General features: G+C 47.6%; 1 protein-coding gene across 7 annotated transcripts in view; it reads left to right on the top strand.

Moving 5' to 3' along the window:
* Nucleotides 1–6701, top strand: part of ROBO3 (roundabout guidance receptor 3) — a 510456-nt gene extending 503755 nt beyond the window's left edge. For all 7 annotated transcript variants that reach the window (XM_063943746.1, XM_063943744.1, XM_063943747.1 and 4 more), the window contains one exon: nt 5942–6701. In XM_063943746.1, coding sequence (XP_063799816.1) covers nt 5942–5953 — 12 coding nt within the window. In that variant the 3' untranslated portion in view covers nt 5954–6701. The remainder of the gene's footprint in view (nt 1–5941) is intronic.
* Nucleotides 6702–20333: the final 13632 nt, after the last annotated feature.

The raw sequence follows: 20333 nt of genomic DNA on the forward strand, positions 1-20333 counted from the left end.
CTACCAGCAGCTATTCATATGTTCTGCGCTTGCGCTGGCAAAAACATGCGAAAAATGTTCCAACTGGCGATTTTTCACATTGTGGCCGGGACTTTAGCGGTGTTTAGCCGCCTTGTGCGGCTACACCCGGTACTTTTGGGCGCTTCAAAAGTAATGGGCACCCAATTGGAGCAACGGCTGAATTACTCTTATGGGCGAGCATTACTTTGTGTGCCCAAAAAACAGCTGAATCGCCCCCATTGGGTCCAATTCTGAGTCGCACGCAATTCCGATATTCGTGTAAATGGTCAACTTTTTTTTTACAATGCGCATGCTTCTAAGTCACTAAAAAGTCAGATTGTGCATGTGTGTCCCCCCAGTGTGTGCGCACAGAGGCGCAATAGCGATTGAGACGCACAGTCTCCGGAAAGTATGTGTGTTTGCAGATGACACAAAGGAATGCAACAAGGTAGACACACCAGGAGGGGTAAAACAAACGACTGAGGATCTAGGTAGACTAGAGGAATGGAGAAGAGTGTGGCAATTACAGTTTAATGCCCAAAAATGCAAAATCGTGCACTTGTGTCTCAATAGCCCAAAGGCTAAATATGGTATTAATGGCACTATACTGCAAACTACTGAGGAGGAAAGGGATCTAGGAGTCACTATCTCAGGTAACATAAAGGATAAATATAGTATTAATGACACTATACTGGAAACTACTGAGGAGGAAAGGGATCTAGGAGTCACTATTTCAGGTGACATAAAGGATAAATATAGTATTAATGACACTATACTGGAAACTACTGAGGAGGAAAGGGATCTAGGAGTCACTATCTCAGGTGACATAAAGGATAAATATAGTATTAATGGCACTATACTGGAAACTACTGAGGAGGAAAGGGATCTAGGAGTCACTATCTCAGGTGACATAAAGGATAAATATAGTATAATGGCACTATACTGGGAACTACTGAGGAGGAAAGGGATCTAGGAGTCACTATCTCAGGTGACATAAAGGATAAATATAGTATAATGGCACTATACTGGAAACTACTGAGGAGGAAAGGGATCTAGGAGTCACTATCTCAGGTGACATAAAGGATAAATATAGTATTAATGACACTATACTGGAAACTACTGAGGAGGAAAGGGATCTAGGAGTCACTATTTCAGGTGACATAAAGGATAAATATAGTATTAATGGCACTATACTGCAAACTACTGAGGAGGAAAGGGATCTAGGAGTCACTATCTCAGGTGACAAAGGATAAATATAGTATTAATGGCACTATACTGGAAACTACTGAGGAGGAAAGGGATCTAGGAGTCACTATCTCAGGTGACATAAAGGATAAATATAGTATAATGGCACTATACTGGAAACTACTGAGGAGGAAAGGGATCTAGGAGTCACTATCTCAGGTGACAAAGGATAAATATAGTATAATGGCACTATACTGGAAACTACTGAGGAGGAAAGGGATCTAGGAGTCACTATTTCAGGTGACATAAAGGCTAAATATAGTATTAATGACACTATACTGGAAACTACTGAGGAGGAAAGGGATCTAGGAGTCACTATCTCAGGTGACAAAGGATAAATATAGTATTAATGGCACTATACTGGAAACTACTGAGGAGGAAAGGGATCTAGGAGTCACTATCTCCGGTGACATAAAGGATAAATATAGTATTAATGGCACTATACTGCAAACTACTGAGGAGGAAAGGGATCTAGCAGTCACTATCTCAGGTAACATAAAGGATAAATATAGTAATAATGGCGTTATACTGGGAACTACTGAGGAGGAAAGGGATCTAGGAGTCACTATTTCAGGTGACATAGGATAAATATAGTATAATGGCGCTATACTGGAAACTACTGAGGAGGAAAGGGATCTAGGAGTCACTATCTCAGGTGACATAAAGGATAAATATAGTATTAATGGCAGTATACTGGAAACTACTGAGGAGGAAAGGGATCTAGGAGTCACTATTTCAGGTGACAAAGGATAAATATAGTATAATGGCACTATACTGGAAACTACTGAGGAGGAAAGGGATCTAGGAGTCACTATTTCAGGTGACATAAAGGATAAATATAGTATTAATGGCACTATACTGGAAACTACTGAGGAGGAAAGGGATCTAGGAGTCACTATCTCAGGTGACAAAGGATAAATATAGTATTAATGGCGCTATACTGGAAACTACTGAGGAGGAAAGGGATCTAGGAGTCACTATCTCAGGTGACATAAAGGATAAATATAGTATTAATGGCACTATACTGCAAACTACTGAGGAGGAAAGGGATCTAGCAGTCACTATCTCAGGTAACATAAAGGATAAATATAGTAATAATGGCGTTATACTGGGAACTACTGAGGAGGAAAGGGATCTAGGAGTCACTATTTCAGGTGACATAGGATAAATATAGTATAATGGCGCTATACTGGAAACTACTGAGGAGGAAAGGGATCTAGGAGTCACTATCTCAGTTGACATAAAGGATAAATATAGTATTAATGGCAGTATACTGGAAACTACTGAGGAGGAAAGGGATCTAGGAGTCACTATTTCAGGTGACATAAAGGATAAATATAGTATAATGGCACTATACTGGGAACTACTGAGGAGGAAAGGGATCTAGGAGTCACTATTTCAGGTGACATAAAGGATAAATATAGTATTAATGGCACTATACTGGAAACTACTGAGGAGGAAAGGGATCTAGGTGTCACTATTTCAGGTGACATAAAGGATAAATATAGTATTAATGGCACTATACTGGAAACTACTGAGGAGGAAAGGGATCTAGAAGTCACTATTTCAGGTGACATAAAGGATAAATATAGTATTAATGGCACTATACTGCAAACTACTGAGGAGGAAAGGGATCTAGCAGTCACTATCTCAGGTAACATAAAGGATAAATATAGTATTAATGGCACTATACTGGAAACTACTGAGGAGGAAAGGGATCTAGGTGTCACTATTTCAGGTGACATAAAGGATAAATATAGTATTAATGGCCCTATACTGGAAACTACTGAGGAGGAAAGGGATCTAGGAGTCACTATCTCAGGTAACATAAAGGCTAAATATAGTATTAATTACACTATACTGGAAACTACTGAGGAGGAAAGGGATCTAGGAGTCACTATCTCAGGTGACATAAAGGATAAATATAGTATTAATGGCACTATACTGGAAACTACTGAGGAGGAAAGGGATCTAGGAGTCACTATCTCAGGTGACATAAAGGATAAATATAGTATAATGGCACTATACTGGGAACTACTGAGGAGGAAAGGGATCTAGGAGTCACTATCTCAGGTGACATAAAGGATAAATATAGTATAATGGCACTATACTGGAAACTACTGAGGAGGAAAGGGATCTAGGAGTCACTATCTCAGGTGACATAAAGGATAAATATAGTATTAATGACACTATACTGGAAACTACTGAGGAGGAAAGGGATCTAGGAGTCACTATTTCAGGTGACATAAAGGATAAATATAGTATTAATGGCACTATACTGCAAACTACTGAGGAGGAAAGGGATCTAGGAGTCACTATCTCAGGTGACATAAAGGATAAATATAGTATTAATGGCACTATACTGGAAACTACTGAGGAGGAAAGGGATCTAGGAGTCACTATCTCAGGTGACATAAAGGATAAATATAGTATAATGGCACTATACTGGAAACTACTGAGGAGGAAAGGGATCTAGGAGTCACTATCTCAGGTGACAAAGGATAAATATAGTATAATGGCACTATACTGGAAACTACTGAGGAGGAAAGGGATCTAGGAGTCACTATTTCAGGTGACATAAAGGCTAAATATAGTATTAATGACACTATACTGGAAACTACTGAGGAGGAAAGGGATCTAGGAGTCACTATCTCAGGTGACAAAGGATAAATATAGTATTAATGGCACTATACTGGAAACTACTGAGGAGGAAAGGGATCTAGGAGTCACTATCTCCGGTGACATAAAGGATAAATATAGTATTAATGGCACTATACTGCAAACTACTGAGGAGGAAAGGGATCTAGCAGTCACTATCTCAGGTAACATAAAGGATAAATATAGTAATAATGGCGTTATACTGGGAACTACTGAGGAGGAAAGGGATCTAGGAGTCACTATTTCAGGTGACATAGGATAAATATAGTATAATGGCGCTATACTGGAAACTACTGAGGAGGAAAGGGATCTAGGAGTCACTATCTCAGGTGACATAAAGGATAAATATAGTATTAATGGCAGTATACTGGAAACTACTGAGGAGGAAAGGGATCTAGGAGTCACTATTTCAGGTGACAAAGGATAAATATAGTATAATGGCACTATACTGGAAACTACTGAGGAGGAAAGGGATCTAGGAGTCACTATTTCAGGTGACATAAAGGATAAATATAGTATTAATGGCACTATACTGGAAACTACTGAGGAGGAAAGGGATCTAGGAGTCACTATCTCAGGTGACAAAGGATAAATATAGTATTAATGGCGCTATACTGGAAACTACTGAGGAGGAAAGGGATCTAGGAGTCACTATCTCAGGTGACATAAAGGATAAATATAGTATTAATGGCACTATACTGCAAACTACTGAGGAGGAAAGGGATCTAGCAGTCACTATCTCAGGTAACATAAAGGATAAATATAGTAATAATGGCGTTATACTGGGAACTACTGAGGAGGAAAGGGATCTAGGAGTCACTATTTCAGGTGACATAGGATAAATATAGTATAATGGCGCTATACTGGAAACTACTGAGGAGGAAAGGGATCTAGGAGTCACTATCTCAGTTGACATAAAGGATAAATATAGTATTAATGGCAGTATACTGGAAACTACTGAGGAGGAAAGGGATCTAGGTGTCACTATTTCAGGTGACATAAAGGATAAATATAGTATAATGGCACTATACTGGGAACTACTGAGGAGGAAAGGGATCTAGGAGTCACTATTTCAGGTGACATAAAGGATAAATATAGTATTAATGGCACTATACTGGAAACTACTGAGGAGGAAAGGGATCTAGGTGTCACTATTTCAGGTGACATAAAGGATAAATATAGTATTAATGGCACTATACTGGAAACTACTGAGGAGGAAAGGGATCTAGAAGTCACTATTTCAGGTGACATAAAGGATAAATATAGTATTAATGGCACTATACTGCAAACTACTGAGGAGGAAAGGGATCTAGCAGTCACTATCTCAGGTAACATAAAGGATAAATATAGTATTAATGGCACTATACTGGAAACTACTGAGGAGGAAAGGGATCTAGGTGTCACTATTTCAGGTGACATAAAGGATAAATATAGTATTAATGGCCCTATACTGGAAACTACTGAGGAGGAAAGGGATCTAGGAGTCACTATCTCAGGTAACATAAAGGCTAAATATAGTATTAATTACACTATACTGGAAACTACTGAGGAGGAAAGGGATCTAGGAGTCACTATCTCAGGTGACATAAAGGATAAATATAGTATTAATGGCAGTATACTGGAAACTACTGAGGAGGAAAGGGATCTAGGAGTCACTATTCCAGGTGACATAAATGATAAATATAGTATTAATGGCGCTATACTGGAACTACTGAGGAGGAAAGGGATCTAGGAGTCACTATTTCAGGTGACATAAATGATAAATATAGTATTAATGACACTATACTGGGAACTACTGAGGAGGAAAGGGATCTAGGAGTCACTATTTCAGGTGATATAAAGGCAGGTAAGCAATGTAACACCGCAATGAGGAAGGCTAGTCAGATGCTTGGTCTGATCACGTTTAGAGGTAGATTCTAGATCCACTGTGAAAGTCTCCTCCCGTGTATGGATCAGTTTCCTATCGTCTCGCTATAGCGCGCTTTACTCTTTGCGATGAGGAATTATCTCTCACTTTCTGTTCTGTTACTTCCCCCAGGAGAAGAGATGAGGAGACCTCACTGGGAGTTGAACGCTCACATCGCTTTCCTGCCAACACCTTGTACAAGGAAATATTTTGTCAAAGACACTTTAAAACTTTTCCAGTATTTTCCATTGTTGCTTATTTATGGACCTTTTTCTGGACATTGGTTTTTCTTATTTTCTGTGTAAATAATAAGCCTGTTTCTTGGGACCAGGGCTTTCTGGAAACTGGAGAAACCTACTATATTTATAAAGTAAAAAAAGCAAGTTGTACATTAAGATTTTGCTGTTTTGAACGTGCCAAGTTTTCTAGTAAGTATGATATGTTTGCACTCATGCGTGTACAGAACGCCATGACGGAAGAAAAAGCACAAGGCTTTGTTGCATGCGGTTCCCTCACAGAATAAGCCTGCGGTGTATGTGCGCGAAATTAGCGCCGGAGCTGTCAGGACGTTTCGGTGGCCATAGAAGACTTCAGCCATGACACAAGTCCTGATTTTTTGAGATGACAAAAGGGTGTCTCCGCCCTAAAGTACGTCCACTTTTTCATATTTAAAAAAGAATAAAAACAAAATAAATTACCAAGACCGGAAGCACGCGAAAGGAGGAGCCTAATGTGACGCAGTTAAGAAGAACCGTCCAAATGAACGACAACTTCTAGCCTATCACGAGTGACATTGTTCCTCTGCTCAGGCAGCTTCCTGTGACTGCACTTGTGATAGGCCCCAAATTACATTTTGTATGCTACAAATAAAGATTTTTGCTAAACATTCCAACAGGTCTCTCATTGTGAAATAAAGCTGCGGGCTGGACGGGGGCAGTGTTATATACAGGCAAGCTGCGGGCTGGACGGGTGCAGTGTTATATACAGGCAAGCCGCGGGCTGGACGGGTGCAGTGTTATATACAGGCAAGCTGCGGACTGGACGGGTACAGTGTTATATAAAGGCAAGCTGCGGGCTGGACGGGTGCAGTGTTATATACAGGCAAGCTGCGGGCTGGACGGGGGCAGTGTTATATACAGGCAAGCTGCGGGCTGGACGGGGGCAGTGTTATATACAGGCGGGATGGACGGGGGCAGTGTTATATACAGGCAAGCTGCGGACTGGACGGATGCAGTGTTATATACAGGCAAGCTGCGGGCTCGACGGGTGCAGTGTTATATACAGGCAAGCTGCGGGCTGGACGGGTGCAGTGTTATATACAGGCAAGCTGCGGGCTGGACGGGTACAGTGTTATATAAAGGCAAGCTGCGGGCTGGACGGGTGCAGTGTTATATACAGGCAAGCTGCGGGCTGGACGGGGGCAGTGTTATATACAGGCAAGCTGCGGGCTGGACGGGTGCAGTGTTATATACAGGCAAGCTGCGGACTGGACGGGTACAGTGTTATATAAAGGCAAGCTGCGGGCTGGACGGGGGCAGTGTTATATACAGGCAAGCTGCGGGCTGGACGGGGGCAGTGTTATATACAGGCAAGCTGCGGGCTGGGCGGGTGCAGTGTTATATACAGGCAAGCTGCGGACTGGACGGGTACAGTGTTATATAAAGGCAAGCTGCGGGCTGGACGGGGGCAGTGTTATATACAGGCAAGCTGCGGGCTGGACGGGGGCAGTGTTATATACAGGCAAGCTGCGGGCTGGACGGGTGCAGTGTTATATACAGGCAAGCTGCGGACTGGACGGGTACAGTGTTATATAAAGGCAAGCTGCGGGCTGGACGGGTGCAGTGTTATATACAGGCAAGCTGCGGGCTGGACGGGGGCAGTGTTATATACAGGCAAGCTGCGGACTGGACGGGTGCAGTGTTATATACAGGCAAGCCGCGGGCTGGACGGGTGCAGTGTTATATACAGGCAAGCCGCGGGCTGGACGGGTGCAGTGTTATATACAGGCAAGCTGCGGACTGGACGGGTGCAGTGTTATATACAGGCAAGCTACGGGCTGGACGGGTGCAGCGTTATATACAGGCAAGCTGCGGGCTGGACGGGGGCAGTGTTATATACAGGCAAGCTGCGGGCTGGACGGGGGCAGTGTTATATACAGGCGGGATGGACGGGGGCAGTGTTATATACAGGCAAGCTGCGGACTGGACGGGTGCAGTGTTATATACAGGCAAGCTGCGGGCTCGACGGGTGCAGTGTTATATACAGGCAAGCTGCGGGCTGGACGGGTGCAGTGTTATATACAGGCAAGCTGCGGGCTGGACGGGTACAGTGTTATATAAAGGCAAGCTGCGGGCTGGACGGGTGCAGTGTTATATACAGGCAAGCTGCGGGCTGGACGGGGGCAGTGTTATATACAGGCAAGCTGCGGGCTGGACGGGGGCAGTGTTATATACAGGCGGGATGGACGGGGGCAGTGTTATATACAGGCAAGCTGCGGACTGGACGGGTGCAGTGTTATATACAGGCAAGCTGCGGGCTCGACGGGTGCAGTGTTATATACAGGCAAGCTGCGGGCTGGACGGGTACAGTGTTATATAAAGGCAAGCTGCGGGCTGGACGGGTGCAGTGTTATATACAGGCAAGCTGCGGGCTGGACGGGTGCAGTGTTATATACAGGCAAGCTGCGGACTGGACGGGTACAGTGTTATATAAAGGCAAGCTGCGGGCTGGACGGGGGCAGTGTTATATACAGGCAAGCTGCGGGCTGGACGGGGGCAGTGTTATATACAGGCAAGCTGCGGGCTGAACGGGGGCAGTGTTATATACAGGCAAGCTGCGGACTGGATGGGTACAGTGTTATATAAAGGCAAGCTGCGGGCTGGACGGGTGCAGTGTTATATACAGGCAAGCTGCGGGCTGGACGGGTGCAGTGTTATATACAGGCAAGCTGCGGGCTGGACGGGTGCAGTGTTATACACAGACAAGCTGCGGACTGGACGGGGGCAGTTATATACAGGCAAGCTGTGGGCTGGACGGGTGCAGTGTTATATACAGGCAAGCTGCGGGCTGGACGGGTGCAGTGTTACACAGACAAGCTGCGGGCTGAACGGGGGCAGTGTTATATACAGGCAAGCTGCGGGCTGGACGGGTGCAGTGTTATATACAGGCAAGCTGCGGGCTGGACGGGTGCAGCATTATATATACAGGAAGGATCATGTCAGGGAGACCCCCTGAAATAGCAGCAATCTCCCTTACTCCCTGAAGAGTGTGGAAATCTCCCTGATTGCACCTTTCACACATTATGTAGTTGGTATATACTTATAAAAATAAAAATAAATCAAAGCTACAGTATATACATTGGAGTGTGATTATCCGCGCCATTTCCCTGCATGGATTACAAGGCACAATGGCATACCTCCCGTATGCAATAATCCCTATGGCTACAAGCATTTTCAAATTAGGGTTCTCATTGGCCAATACATGTGTCACACTATACAACAGCTGTGAGGCTCATTTACATTTGTAAATAAATCTTAGGACACGCCTCTCAGGTGGAAGAGTACACGCCCACTGTAACGCCGCGCTCATACCTGTTGCCTTTATAATCTCCAAGAAAGGCAAGTATGACCTAAATACTAATGAGCCATATTGTAAAATGATTGTTAAACCCCGTACACACGGGGGAGATGTGTTCCGAGCGATCAGTGGGGGCCGTTCATTTCACCCAGTGGTGAAAGGGCGATCACTAGATTGTGCATGCATGCAGGCCAAATCTAGAGTCAGCAATAGCAACGCGCTGGGCCGCGCATCGCTATCGCCATGGGCATACACACGGAGAGATCCGTGCTTAATTTCTAAGCAATCTAGTCTGATCTCTCCGTGTGTACCCCCCATTACTGTAACGTATTCTCGTAGACAAAGTATAAATGTTCCATCATTCACAATGCAGGTGACTGCAGAGAGATTCTATTCTGTGACTAATCACCGGACACACAACATAATATACATTGTGGCGCAGACTTTACACCGATGTACAAATCTTATTTTATGTATATTTAGCTCACACCTTAGTGGAGCTGTTGGTCTCTTGTGTGCGGGGCGGTCTGTAAGAGAAGGCTGGACTTTCTATGCCTGTATGTCCGCTCTGTGAGCCTCAGGTAAGTCTCTGTCTCTTACACCAGGACATGGGGTAACGCGTCATCCAGACGCACAGCCAGAGGCCGGAAACGGTTACGTCTGTGCAGGTCGGGCCGGCAGGTAAGTAGTAGCACTGCTGACAGAGCATCGGGGTCTATGACTGACGTTACTGGCACATAGTGATACACCCTGCCGCACACACACTGGCACTTACATAGTGACACACCCTGCCACAGACACACTGGCACTTACATAGTGACACACCCTGCCGCACACACACTGGCAATTACATAGTGACACACCCTGCCGCACACACACTGGCAATTACATAGTGACACACCCTGCCACAGACACACTGGCACTTACATAGTGACACACCCTGCCGCACACACACTGGCAATTACATAGTGACACACCCTGCCGCACACACACTGGCACTTACATAGTGACACACCCTGCCACAGACACACTGGCACTTACATAGTGACACACCCTGCCGCAGACACACTGGCACTTACATAGTGACACACCCTGCCGCAGACACACTGGCACTTACATAGTGACACACCCTGCCGCAGACACACTGGCACTTACATAGTGACACACCCTGCCGCAGACACACTGGCACTTACATAGTGACACACCCTGCCGCACACACACCGGCACTTACATAGTGACACACCCTGCCGCACACACACCGGCACTTACATAGTGACACACCCTGCCGCACACACACCGGCACTTACATAGTGACACACCCTGCCGCACACACACCGGCACTTACATAGTGACACACCCTGCCGCACACACACCGGCACTAACATAGTTATACACCCTGCCTCACACACACTGGCACTTACATAGTGATACACCCTGCCGCACACACACTGGCACTTACATAGTGACACACCCTGCCGCAGACATACTGGCACTTACATAGTGACACACCCTGCCGCAGACACACTTGTATAGTGATACACCCTGTCTCAGACACACTTGCACTTACATAGTGACACACCCTGCCGCACACACACTGGCACTTACATAGTGACACACCCTGCCGCACACACACTGGCACTTACATAGTGATACACCCTGCCGCACACACACTGGCACTTACATAGTGATACACCCTGCCGCACACACACTGGCACTTACATAGTGATACACCCTGCCGCAGACACACTGGCACTTACATAGTGACACACCCTGCCGCACACACACTGGCACTTACATAGTGACACACCCTGCCGCACACACACTGGCACTTACATAGTGACACACCCTGCCGCACACACACTGGCACTTACATAGTGACACACCCTGCCGCAGACACACTGGCACTTACATAGTGACACACCCTGCCGCAGACACACTGGCACTTACATAGTGACACACCCTGCCGCAGACACACTGGCACTTACATAGTGACACACCCTGCCGCAGACACACTGGCACTTACATAGTGACACACCCTGCCGCACACACACTGGCACTTACATAGTGACACACCCTGCCGCACACACACTGGCACTTACATAGTGACACACCCTGCCGCACACACACCGGCACTTACATAGTGACACACCCTGCCGCACACACACCGGCACTTACATAGTGACACACCCTGCCGCACACACACCGGCACTTACATAGTGACACACCCTGCCGCACACACACCGGCACTTACATAGTGACACACCCTGCCGCACACACACCGGCACTAACATAGTTATACACCCTGCCTCACACACACTGGCACTTACATAGTGATACACCCTGCCGCACACACACTGGCACTTACATAGTGACACACCCTGCCGCAGACATACTGGCACTTACATAGTGACACACCCTGCCGCAGACACACTTATATAGTGATACACCCTGTCTCAGACACACTTGCACTTACATAGTGACACACCCTGCCGCACACACACACTGGCACTTACATAGTGACACACCTTGCCGCACACACACTGGCAATTACATAGTGACACACCCTGCCGCACACACACCGGCACTTGCATAGTGACACACCCTGCCGCACACACACTGGCATTTGCATAGTGACACACCCTGCCACACACACACTGGCACTTACATAGTGACACACCCTGCCGCAGACACACTGACACTTACATAGTGACACACCGTGCCGCAGACACACTGGCACTTACATAGTGACACATCCTGCCGCACACACACTGGCACTTACATAGTGACACACCCTGCCGCACACACACTGGCACTTACATAGTGACACACCCGGCCGCACACACACCGGCACTTACATAGTGACACACACTGGCACTTACATAGTGATACACCCTGCCGCACACACACTGGCATTTGCATAGTGACACACCCTGCCGCACACACACTGGCACTTACATAGTGACACACCCTGCCGCACACACACTGGCACTTACATAGTGACACACACTGGCACTTACATAGTGACACACCCTGCCGCACACACACTGGCATTTGCATAGTGACACACCCTGCCGCACACACACTGGCACTTACATAGTGACACACCCGGCCGCACACACACTGGCACTTACATAGTGACACACACTGGCACTTACATAGTGACACACCCTGCCGCACACACACTGGCATTTGCATAGTGACACACCCTGCCGCACACACACTGGCACTTACATAGTGACACACCCTGCCGCAGACGCACTGACACTTACATAGTGACACACCGTGCCACACACACACTGGCATTTGCATAGTGACACACCCTGCCGCACACACACTGGCACTTACATAGTGACACACCCTGCCGCAGACACACTGACACTTACATAGTGACACACCGTGCCGCACACACACTGGCACTTACATAGTGACACACCCTGCCGCACACACACTGGCACTTACATAGTGACACACCCGGCCGCACACACACTGGCACTTACATAGTGACACACACTGGCACTTACATAGTGATACACCCTGCCACACGCGCACTGGCACTTACATAGTGACACACCCTGCCGCACACACACCGGCACTTACATAGTGACACACCCTGCCGCACACACACCGGCACTTGCATAGTGACACACCCTGCCGCACACACACTGGCATTTGCATAGTGACACACCCTGCCGCACACACACTGGCACTTACATAGTGACACACCCTGCCGCAGACACACTGGCACTTACATAGTGATACACCCTGCCGCACACACACTGGCACTTACATAGTGACACACCCTGCCGCAGACACACTGGCACTTACATAGTGATACACCCTGCCGCACACACACTGGCACTTACATAGTGACACACCCTGCCGCAGACACACTGGCACTTAAATAGTGATACACCCTGCCGCACACACACTGGCACTTACATAGTGACACACCCTGCCACAGACACACTGGCACTTACATAGTGATACACCCTGCCGCACACACACTGGCACTTACATAGTGACACACCCTGCCGCAGACACACTGTCACTTACATAGTGACACACCCTGCCACAGACACTGATATAGCTGCTTGCAAGCATCATCTAGGACAGATGGGATTCCGCCCTGCAGATGGCTACTAGAATGAATGTGTATATTGCATAGCTAGGGTAGAGATGGGGAACCTTTGGCCCTCCAGGTGCTGTTGAACTGCACATCCCAGCATGCATTGAAACAGTTTTAGCATGGCCAAGTAGCAAAACTAGCACAGCATGCTGGTATGTGTAGTTCAACAGCAGCTGGAGGGCCAAAGGTCACAGGTACAGAATTGCTCCTTTATCATAAGCAGAACCCCAGGAACTCTGACCACGCCTCCTCTGCTCCTGGGGGACTGGCACAGACTATCTGGCTGGATAAAGTGTCAGATGGACCAATAGGAAGCCGCAAACTCTCTGCCCGCAGCTTCCTATTGGCCTGCACTGTCACACCTACGTACGCTGCATATTTTAACCCTAACCCTAACCCCAGTATTTACCATCAGGATTCCGCTGCCGCTATTCTGTCGGGATCCTCCGGGCCCCCTCCTCCACCCGCGGCACCACCGCAACTGCCCCTCTCCCACCCATGGCACCCTCGCAACTGCCCCTCCCACACACGCGGTGGCTCCGGATTCACTCCCCCATGGCACCCCCACACCTGCCCCTCCTCCACCCGCGGCACCAATGCACCTGCCCCTACTCCACCCACGGTGGCTCCGGACTCCCTCCCCCACCCGCGTCTCCCCCGCACCTGCCACTCCCCCAACCACAGCACCTCCTAGGTGATTCATCGTGCCCTGCGTATGCTGTTGCAAGGGGCTACGGCCCCTTAACCATTGCCCGCCCTATGTCCGTGCAATATTTAACCACTCACACAATGATGATTGGAGGCAATACTCCATATAATAAAAATATTGCACGCCCCAAGGGCGTGCAAGGGTTAAGGGGGCGTAGCCCCTTGCGACTGTGTGAAGAGCACCCGTAGGGCGCTATGAATCACCTATTAGTACATATGGACACTCCTGTGATAACCTCTCAGGGTGCACTAGGAGACGTCTATGTGAGAGAACAGCACGGAACAGGATGTATTTGCAGTTACATGAAATCCAGCTTCTCGCATTGTGCCTGCTGCAGCTACATGCTCTGATGGAGTCATTACCTTGGGTACAGAGGAAGGCGTTGCTCCGTGTTACCGCGCTCAGACTGGCGGGTAATGAGTGCACAGAAAGAACTTGCTCACACGGTTTTCTAGATGGAAAACAACATGAGCAAACTGTTCTGAGCTGGGAACATCGATCCCTCGTCTCTGCATTCAGAGTTACAGATGAAAGCCGCTGCAATAATCCAGCATAAACCCCGCGGCTTCCCCACTGTTACAGGGCTAGACACTAATTAGAAAGCCCAGAGTAACAGCTTCTATCCTACTCTACCTGTAACAGCATGGGGACTGCCTACAGTATACTAAATACTGTCACTTCTATGCTGTATCACTGAGCAGTGACCTATACACCAGCCCTGCATTCACCCTATCCAGTCACTAGGAGCCAGTGACATCACTGAGAGTGCAGCCTATCCAGTCACTAGGAGCCGGTGACATCACTGAGAGTGCAGCCTGTCCAGTCACTAGGAGCCAGTGACATCACTGAGAGTGCAGCTTGTCCAGTCACTAGGAGCCAGTGACATCACTGAGAGTGCAGCCTATCCAGTCACTAGGAACCAGTGACATCACTGAGAGTGCAGCCTATCCAGTCACTAGGAACCAGTGACATCACTGAGAGTGCAGCCTGTCCAGTCACTAGGAGCCAGTGACATCACTGAGAGTGCAGCCTGTCCAGTCACTAGGAGCCAGTGACATCACTGAGAGTGCGGCCTATCCAGTCACTAGGAGCCAGTGACATCACTGAGAGTGCGGCCTATCCAGTTACTAGGAGCCAGTGACATCACTGAGAGTGTAGCCTATCCAGTCACTAGGAGCCGGTGACATCACTGAGAGTGCAGCTTGTCCAGTCACTAGGAGCCAGTGACATCACTGAGAGTGCGGCCTATCCAGTCACTAGGAGCCAGTGACATCACTGAGAGTGCAGCTTGTCCAGTCACTAGGAGCTAGTGACATCACTGAGAGTGCGGCCTATCCAGTCACTAGGAACCAGAGATATCCGGCCCACAGTTAGCAATGTGTATACTTTGGTCTTTGAATGACTTCATAACTGGCTGTCAAGCCCCACTTCTTTATCAAAGCCTTCCAGCTCCCATCCTGACCCACAGTCCTTGTTCACTGCCTCTCCCCTCTGTGTCACCCATCTGTCTGTCTGCCCCTCCCCAATAGAGTGTAAGCTCTCATGAGCAGGGCCCTCTCCCCTCGCTTATACCATCATCTCCTCCCCTACAACGCGGCCAAACCTCTGTGGTCAGTCGGCGCTACTTACTTCAGTATTATGACGGCTGATACAGCAATGTATATATTGCAGGAAGTGTTCTACAAAGCTTGTACTCTGTAAGGTGCTGCAGATCCCTTGTGGTGTCAGCTGAAGGATACTACTACATTGGTGGGATGTATTATAAAGCACCCGCCGGGAGCCCGTCCTGCTACGTGCTCAGTGACCACACATACACAGCGGCCATATCCGGGGAGGGTTCTGGGGGAACCCTCTGCCTGCTGAATCCACAATGTGTGGCCCATAGGCTACATTTTCAGATGGCAGTAGCTGCGGGGGTCAATTTCGGGAACGCTTTGCATACCGGAAGTTGGTATATCTGGCAGCATCGCATCCCCCATGGAAACATATGGGGGACGCGGCTGACGGCGGGAATGGAGGGATCGCAGCATGTGTCGGCAATATCTGCTGTAGTACCTCTGCTTAATATTTTCAGTTATCTCCCGAAAAATGTCTGTTTTTGGAGATTAAGCTCCAAATATCCTATATAATTAAAAGATAACACTGCTCCTCACCTCTATGGGGTAAATTAAAATGTTTTGCGCGCCGGCGGCCACAAAATGGCGCCCAACGGAGCCATTCAAGTGTTGGTCCATTCGGGCGCGCACAGCTGCCGCCGCTGACGTTACGTTGTTCTGCCATTCTGACGGGCTGGTAACTAGTACAGTGATACATAGCCATGTTGGTCTCTTCATCCTAACCAATGCAATTCGTATGGAGGAGACAGTCCCTGCATGTAACCTCATACGGGAACTTCCTCCTGAACCCTCCTCTATTTACACCATGAGAGTAATCCCTGTATTCATCCTGCCAGGGAAAGTGTCTGGGGTAGAGGGCACGAGTCTGATCTCTATGGGGGCGATTCAAATGTTCCGGGTGCCCCCTGCTGGCCGTCTAAATGAATAGGCGTCTAGTGGGAGCTATTCAATTGTTGCTCCGATCAGACGCCCATTAGCCGCGGCAGTCACATTGCAGGCTCCGGAGGTGCGAGAAAAAGTGAAAGGTCCTTAGTTTCATCACCTAAAGCACCAACACCAGGACTTTAATCACCCAAACAGGAACTTTAGACGGGTTTAGCTGCTTTATTTTCAGGCGCATTAAATGCTAATGGGCGCTCGGAGAAACAATGAATGTGCGCCGTCAGGCACCCAGTCACATAGACGCCTAGCAGGGGGCGCAACTGAATCGCCTCTTGTGTGTCCCTTACAGGTACTTATAGTATGAGCAGGTCTGCCCCGGTATAACGCGCAGGGACGCCTCCTGCCCCGGTATATGACTGGGGACAGAGATGCAGTCAGTTACAGAACCTCCATTAATCACCTGGCGCACAACAAGGGAACTGGCCGGACCATATGATTCGTGTCTTGCAGATCATTGGCTAACAGCCCTTACTAAATATTCTGAAAGTCACTACAGCCAACTGTCCAAGGCAAGCTGGATAATGTCAGCATTACCCAGAACATGCTAGCATTATCCAGTTTATATGATCCATGACGACGGTCACTCCAGGGCAGGTATGACTGACAACAGGGATTACTGCTGCAGCTACAGGCCACTCAGAACAATAGGATAAAACACATAATCCAGGATTATCACATGGACTTTCATCTGTGCCCATTAGCCAAGCACGCGAGACTGTAATAACAGTTACATATCCCGCTATAATGTCTCCGATTTCTGACGCCTGGCCTCTCCGCACCGGCACGATTGTATTGTCTCGAGGAGGGAAGCAGTGTGTCATAATCCAGGGCAATGAAAATAAAAACCTGTGCCTGAGGATAGAAATGCATGGCTGAAAAGCACGAGGAGGTGAGCGCATGAAAGACAGTAGACGAAAAGTAATTTGACAGTGTAATACCTACAGTAAAACATTTCACTTACACGGGACACGTCATTAATATTACCCGTATTATTATCATTATCCTTTATTTATATGGCGCCACAAGGTTTAAGGTGTCCACAGCGCCTTACAGAGTAGGTAAACAGAGACTGTATGAAGAGAACAAGAAAACAGTGACTTACGGTGTTTATAAATCTCTGCAGCAGCCGTCATAGCACCCAAATACGCAGCGTGGCGGCCAAACCCAAAGGTGGGATGATGGTATAAGTGAGGGAAGGAAAGACACATGAGGGTAGAGGGCCCTGCTCGTGAGAGCTTACATTCTAAAGCGGACTATAGTTATATTTTTTTATTCTAGTTATACTCTATACAGATCTTTCCTCATATTTTAAACAGTTTCCCCATATTTTACGGGCAGAAATGCCTAATACATAGGCCCCTGAGAGAGAACAGGGTTTCACTACAAAATCGGTGCCAGATAGGACACAGGAATTTTTGTGACAAAAATAAAATGAATATTTCCTCAAACATCATCACGGTCTAATTGGTAAGCGCTATTCCAGCAGGGAAGGCCCCTGTGCAGTCTTAGGTTTCCTTTCTGTATGGCGACATGGCTAAATTCATCACTGATGTCGACACCTGCAAAATGTCGGCACTGTCGTAACGTATGGATGTTATAACAATTTCTGTGCGGTAATAGTCACAGTCCAGCATCTCTGGTACATGGGTGGTCATTCTGAGTTGATCGCTAGCTGAATTCGGTCGTAGCGCAGCGATGAGGCTAAAAATCGGCACTTCTGTGCATGCGGCACAATGCGCACGCGCGACCTACTTTCACAACGTCCGATGCAGTTTCACACAAGGTCTAGCGAAGCTTTTCAGTCGCACTGCTGGCCGCAGAGTGATTGACAGGAAGTGGGCGTTTCTGGGTGTCAACTGACCTTTTTCAGGGAGTGTTCGAAAAAACGCAGGCGTGCCAAAAAAAAGCAGGTGTGGCTAGCCGAACGCAGGGCGTGTTTGTGATGTCGAATCCGGAACTAAACAGTCTGGAGCTACTCTGAAACTGCACAATTTTGTTTTGTAGTCGCTCTGCGATCCTTTTGTTCGCACTTCTGCTAAGCTAAAATACACTCCCAGAAGGCAGCGGCTTAGCGTTTGCACGGCTGCTAAGAACAGCTAGCGAGCGATCAACTCGGGATGACTACCTAGGAGCGGATTTCCACTGCGATGTGACTGAGGCACAATACGGAGCTTCTCGGTTGTATGGAGTAAAGATACTCAGTAAGCGAAGACATCTGTAATATCAGTTTTGACATGATCAATGGCCCTCATTCCGAGTTGATCGCTCGGTAATTTTCTTCGCATCGCAGTGAAATTCCGCTTAGTACGCATGCGCAATATTCGCACTGCGACTGCGCCAAGTAATTTTACAATGAAGATAGTATTTTTACTCACGGCTTTTTCTTCGCTCTGGCGAACGTAGTGTGATTGACAGGAAATGGGTGTTACTGGGCGGAAACACAGCGTTTTCGGGGCGTGTGGATAAAAACGCTACAGTTTCCGGAAAAAACGCAGGAGTGGCCGGAGAAACGGGGGAGTGTCTGGGCGAACGCTGGGTGTGTTTATGACGTCAAACCAGGAACGACAAGCACTGAACTGAACGCAGATGCCGAGTAAGTCTGAAGCTACTCTGAAACTGCTAAGTAGTTTGTAATCGCAATATTGCGAATACATCGGTCGCAATTTTAAGAAGCTAAGATACACTCCCAGTAGGCGTAGGCTTAGCGTGAGCAACTCTGCTAAATTCGCCTTGCGAGCGATCAACTCGGAATGAGGGCCAATGTTCACACTGTGAAAATGTCGAATGATATAATCTCCAGAGAAGAGGTATGGACTGCAGCTTTTATTAAATACATTATTTTATATTTTCTGTCCTTTTGATTGCATTTAGTAGTGCAGGTTATTTTCTTTTCACTTGGATATGACACGGATCAGCTCCGCCACGTGCAGGAATCAGCAGCACTCATTATCCCTCAGGAAAGAGGCAGCAGAGGATGGAATACGGAGGAGGACTGGAGTCCACAGAAGGGTTTCATGCCTCTCGGAGCTTCACTGCAGGTTACTCCGTGTTTTCCGCATTGGAAATGATGGTTCTAGCCCAGAGTTCCCCAACTCCAGCCCTCAGGAACCTCTAACAGTGCATATTTCCAGATCTCCTTGTTGGTGCACAGGTGTATTCATTACTGGTTGACACATTTTAAAAGATCTGCAGGTGGTGCTAATTATTTCACTTGCAATACTAAGAAGATCTGGAAAACATGCCCTGTTACGGATCCCTGAGGATTGGAGTAAAGTCGTTCCTCTCCTAATGAATCCATCTCTGGGAATAAGTGATTAGAGAAGGTGTGGTAAAATCAGCGGCAGGTGAGAGAAGGAAATGTACAGTACAAGGGGTTCCTCTGCCCCACGAGATAGGAACAGGCCTGGCCTGCATTCAGTAGAACTGAGAAACATCTGCTAAACCGTTCTGTCTGTTATTGTCCTCATTGCACATTTAGCTGCAGAGTTTTGCTCATCTATCCGGCGGAGCCCAATCCCGGGTTTTCTGCTCGAACGTATCGCTCATTATATCCCA

Source organism: Pseudophryne corroboree, chromosome 10, assembly GCF_028390025.1.
Source record: "Pseudophryne corroboree isolate aPseCor3 chromosome 10, aPseCor3.hap2, whole genome shotgun sequence".
NCBI lineage: Eukaryota > Metazoa > Chordata > Amphibia > Anura > Myobatrachidae > Pseudophryne > Pseudophryne corroboree.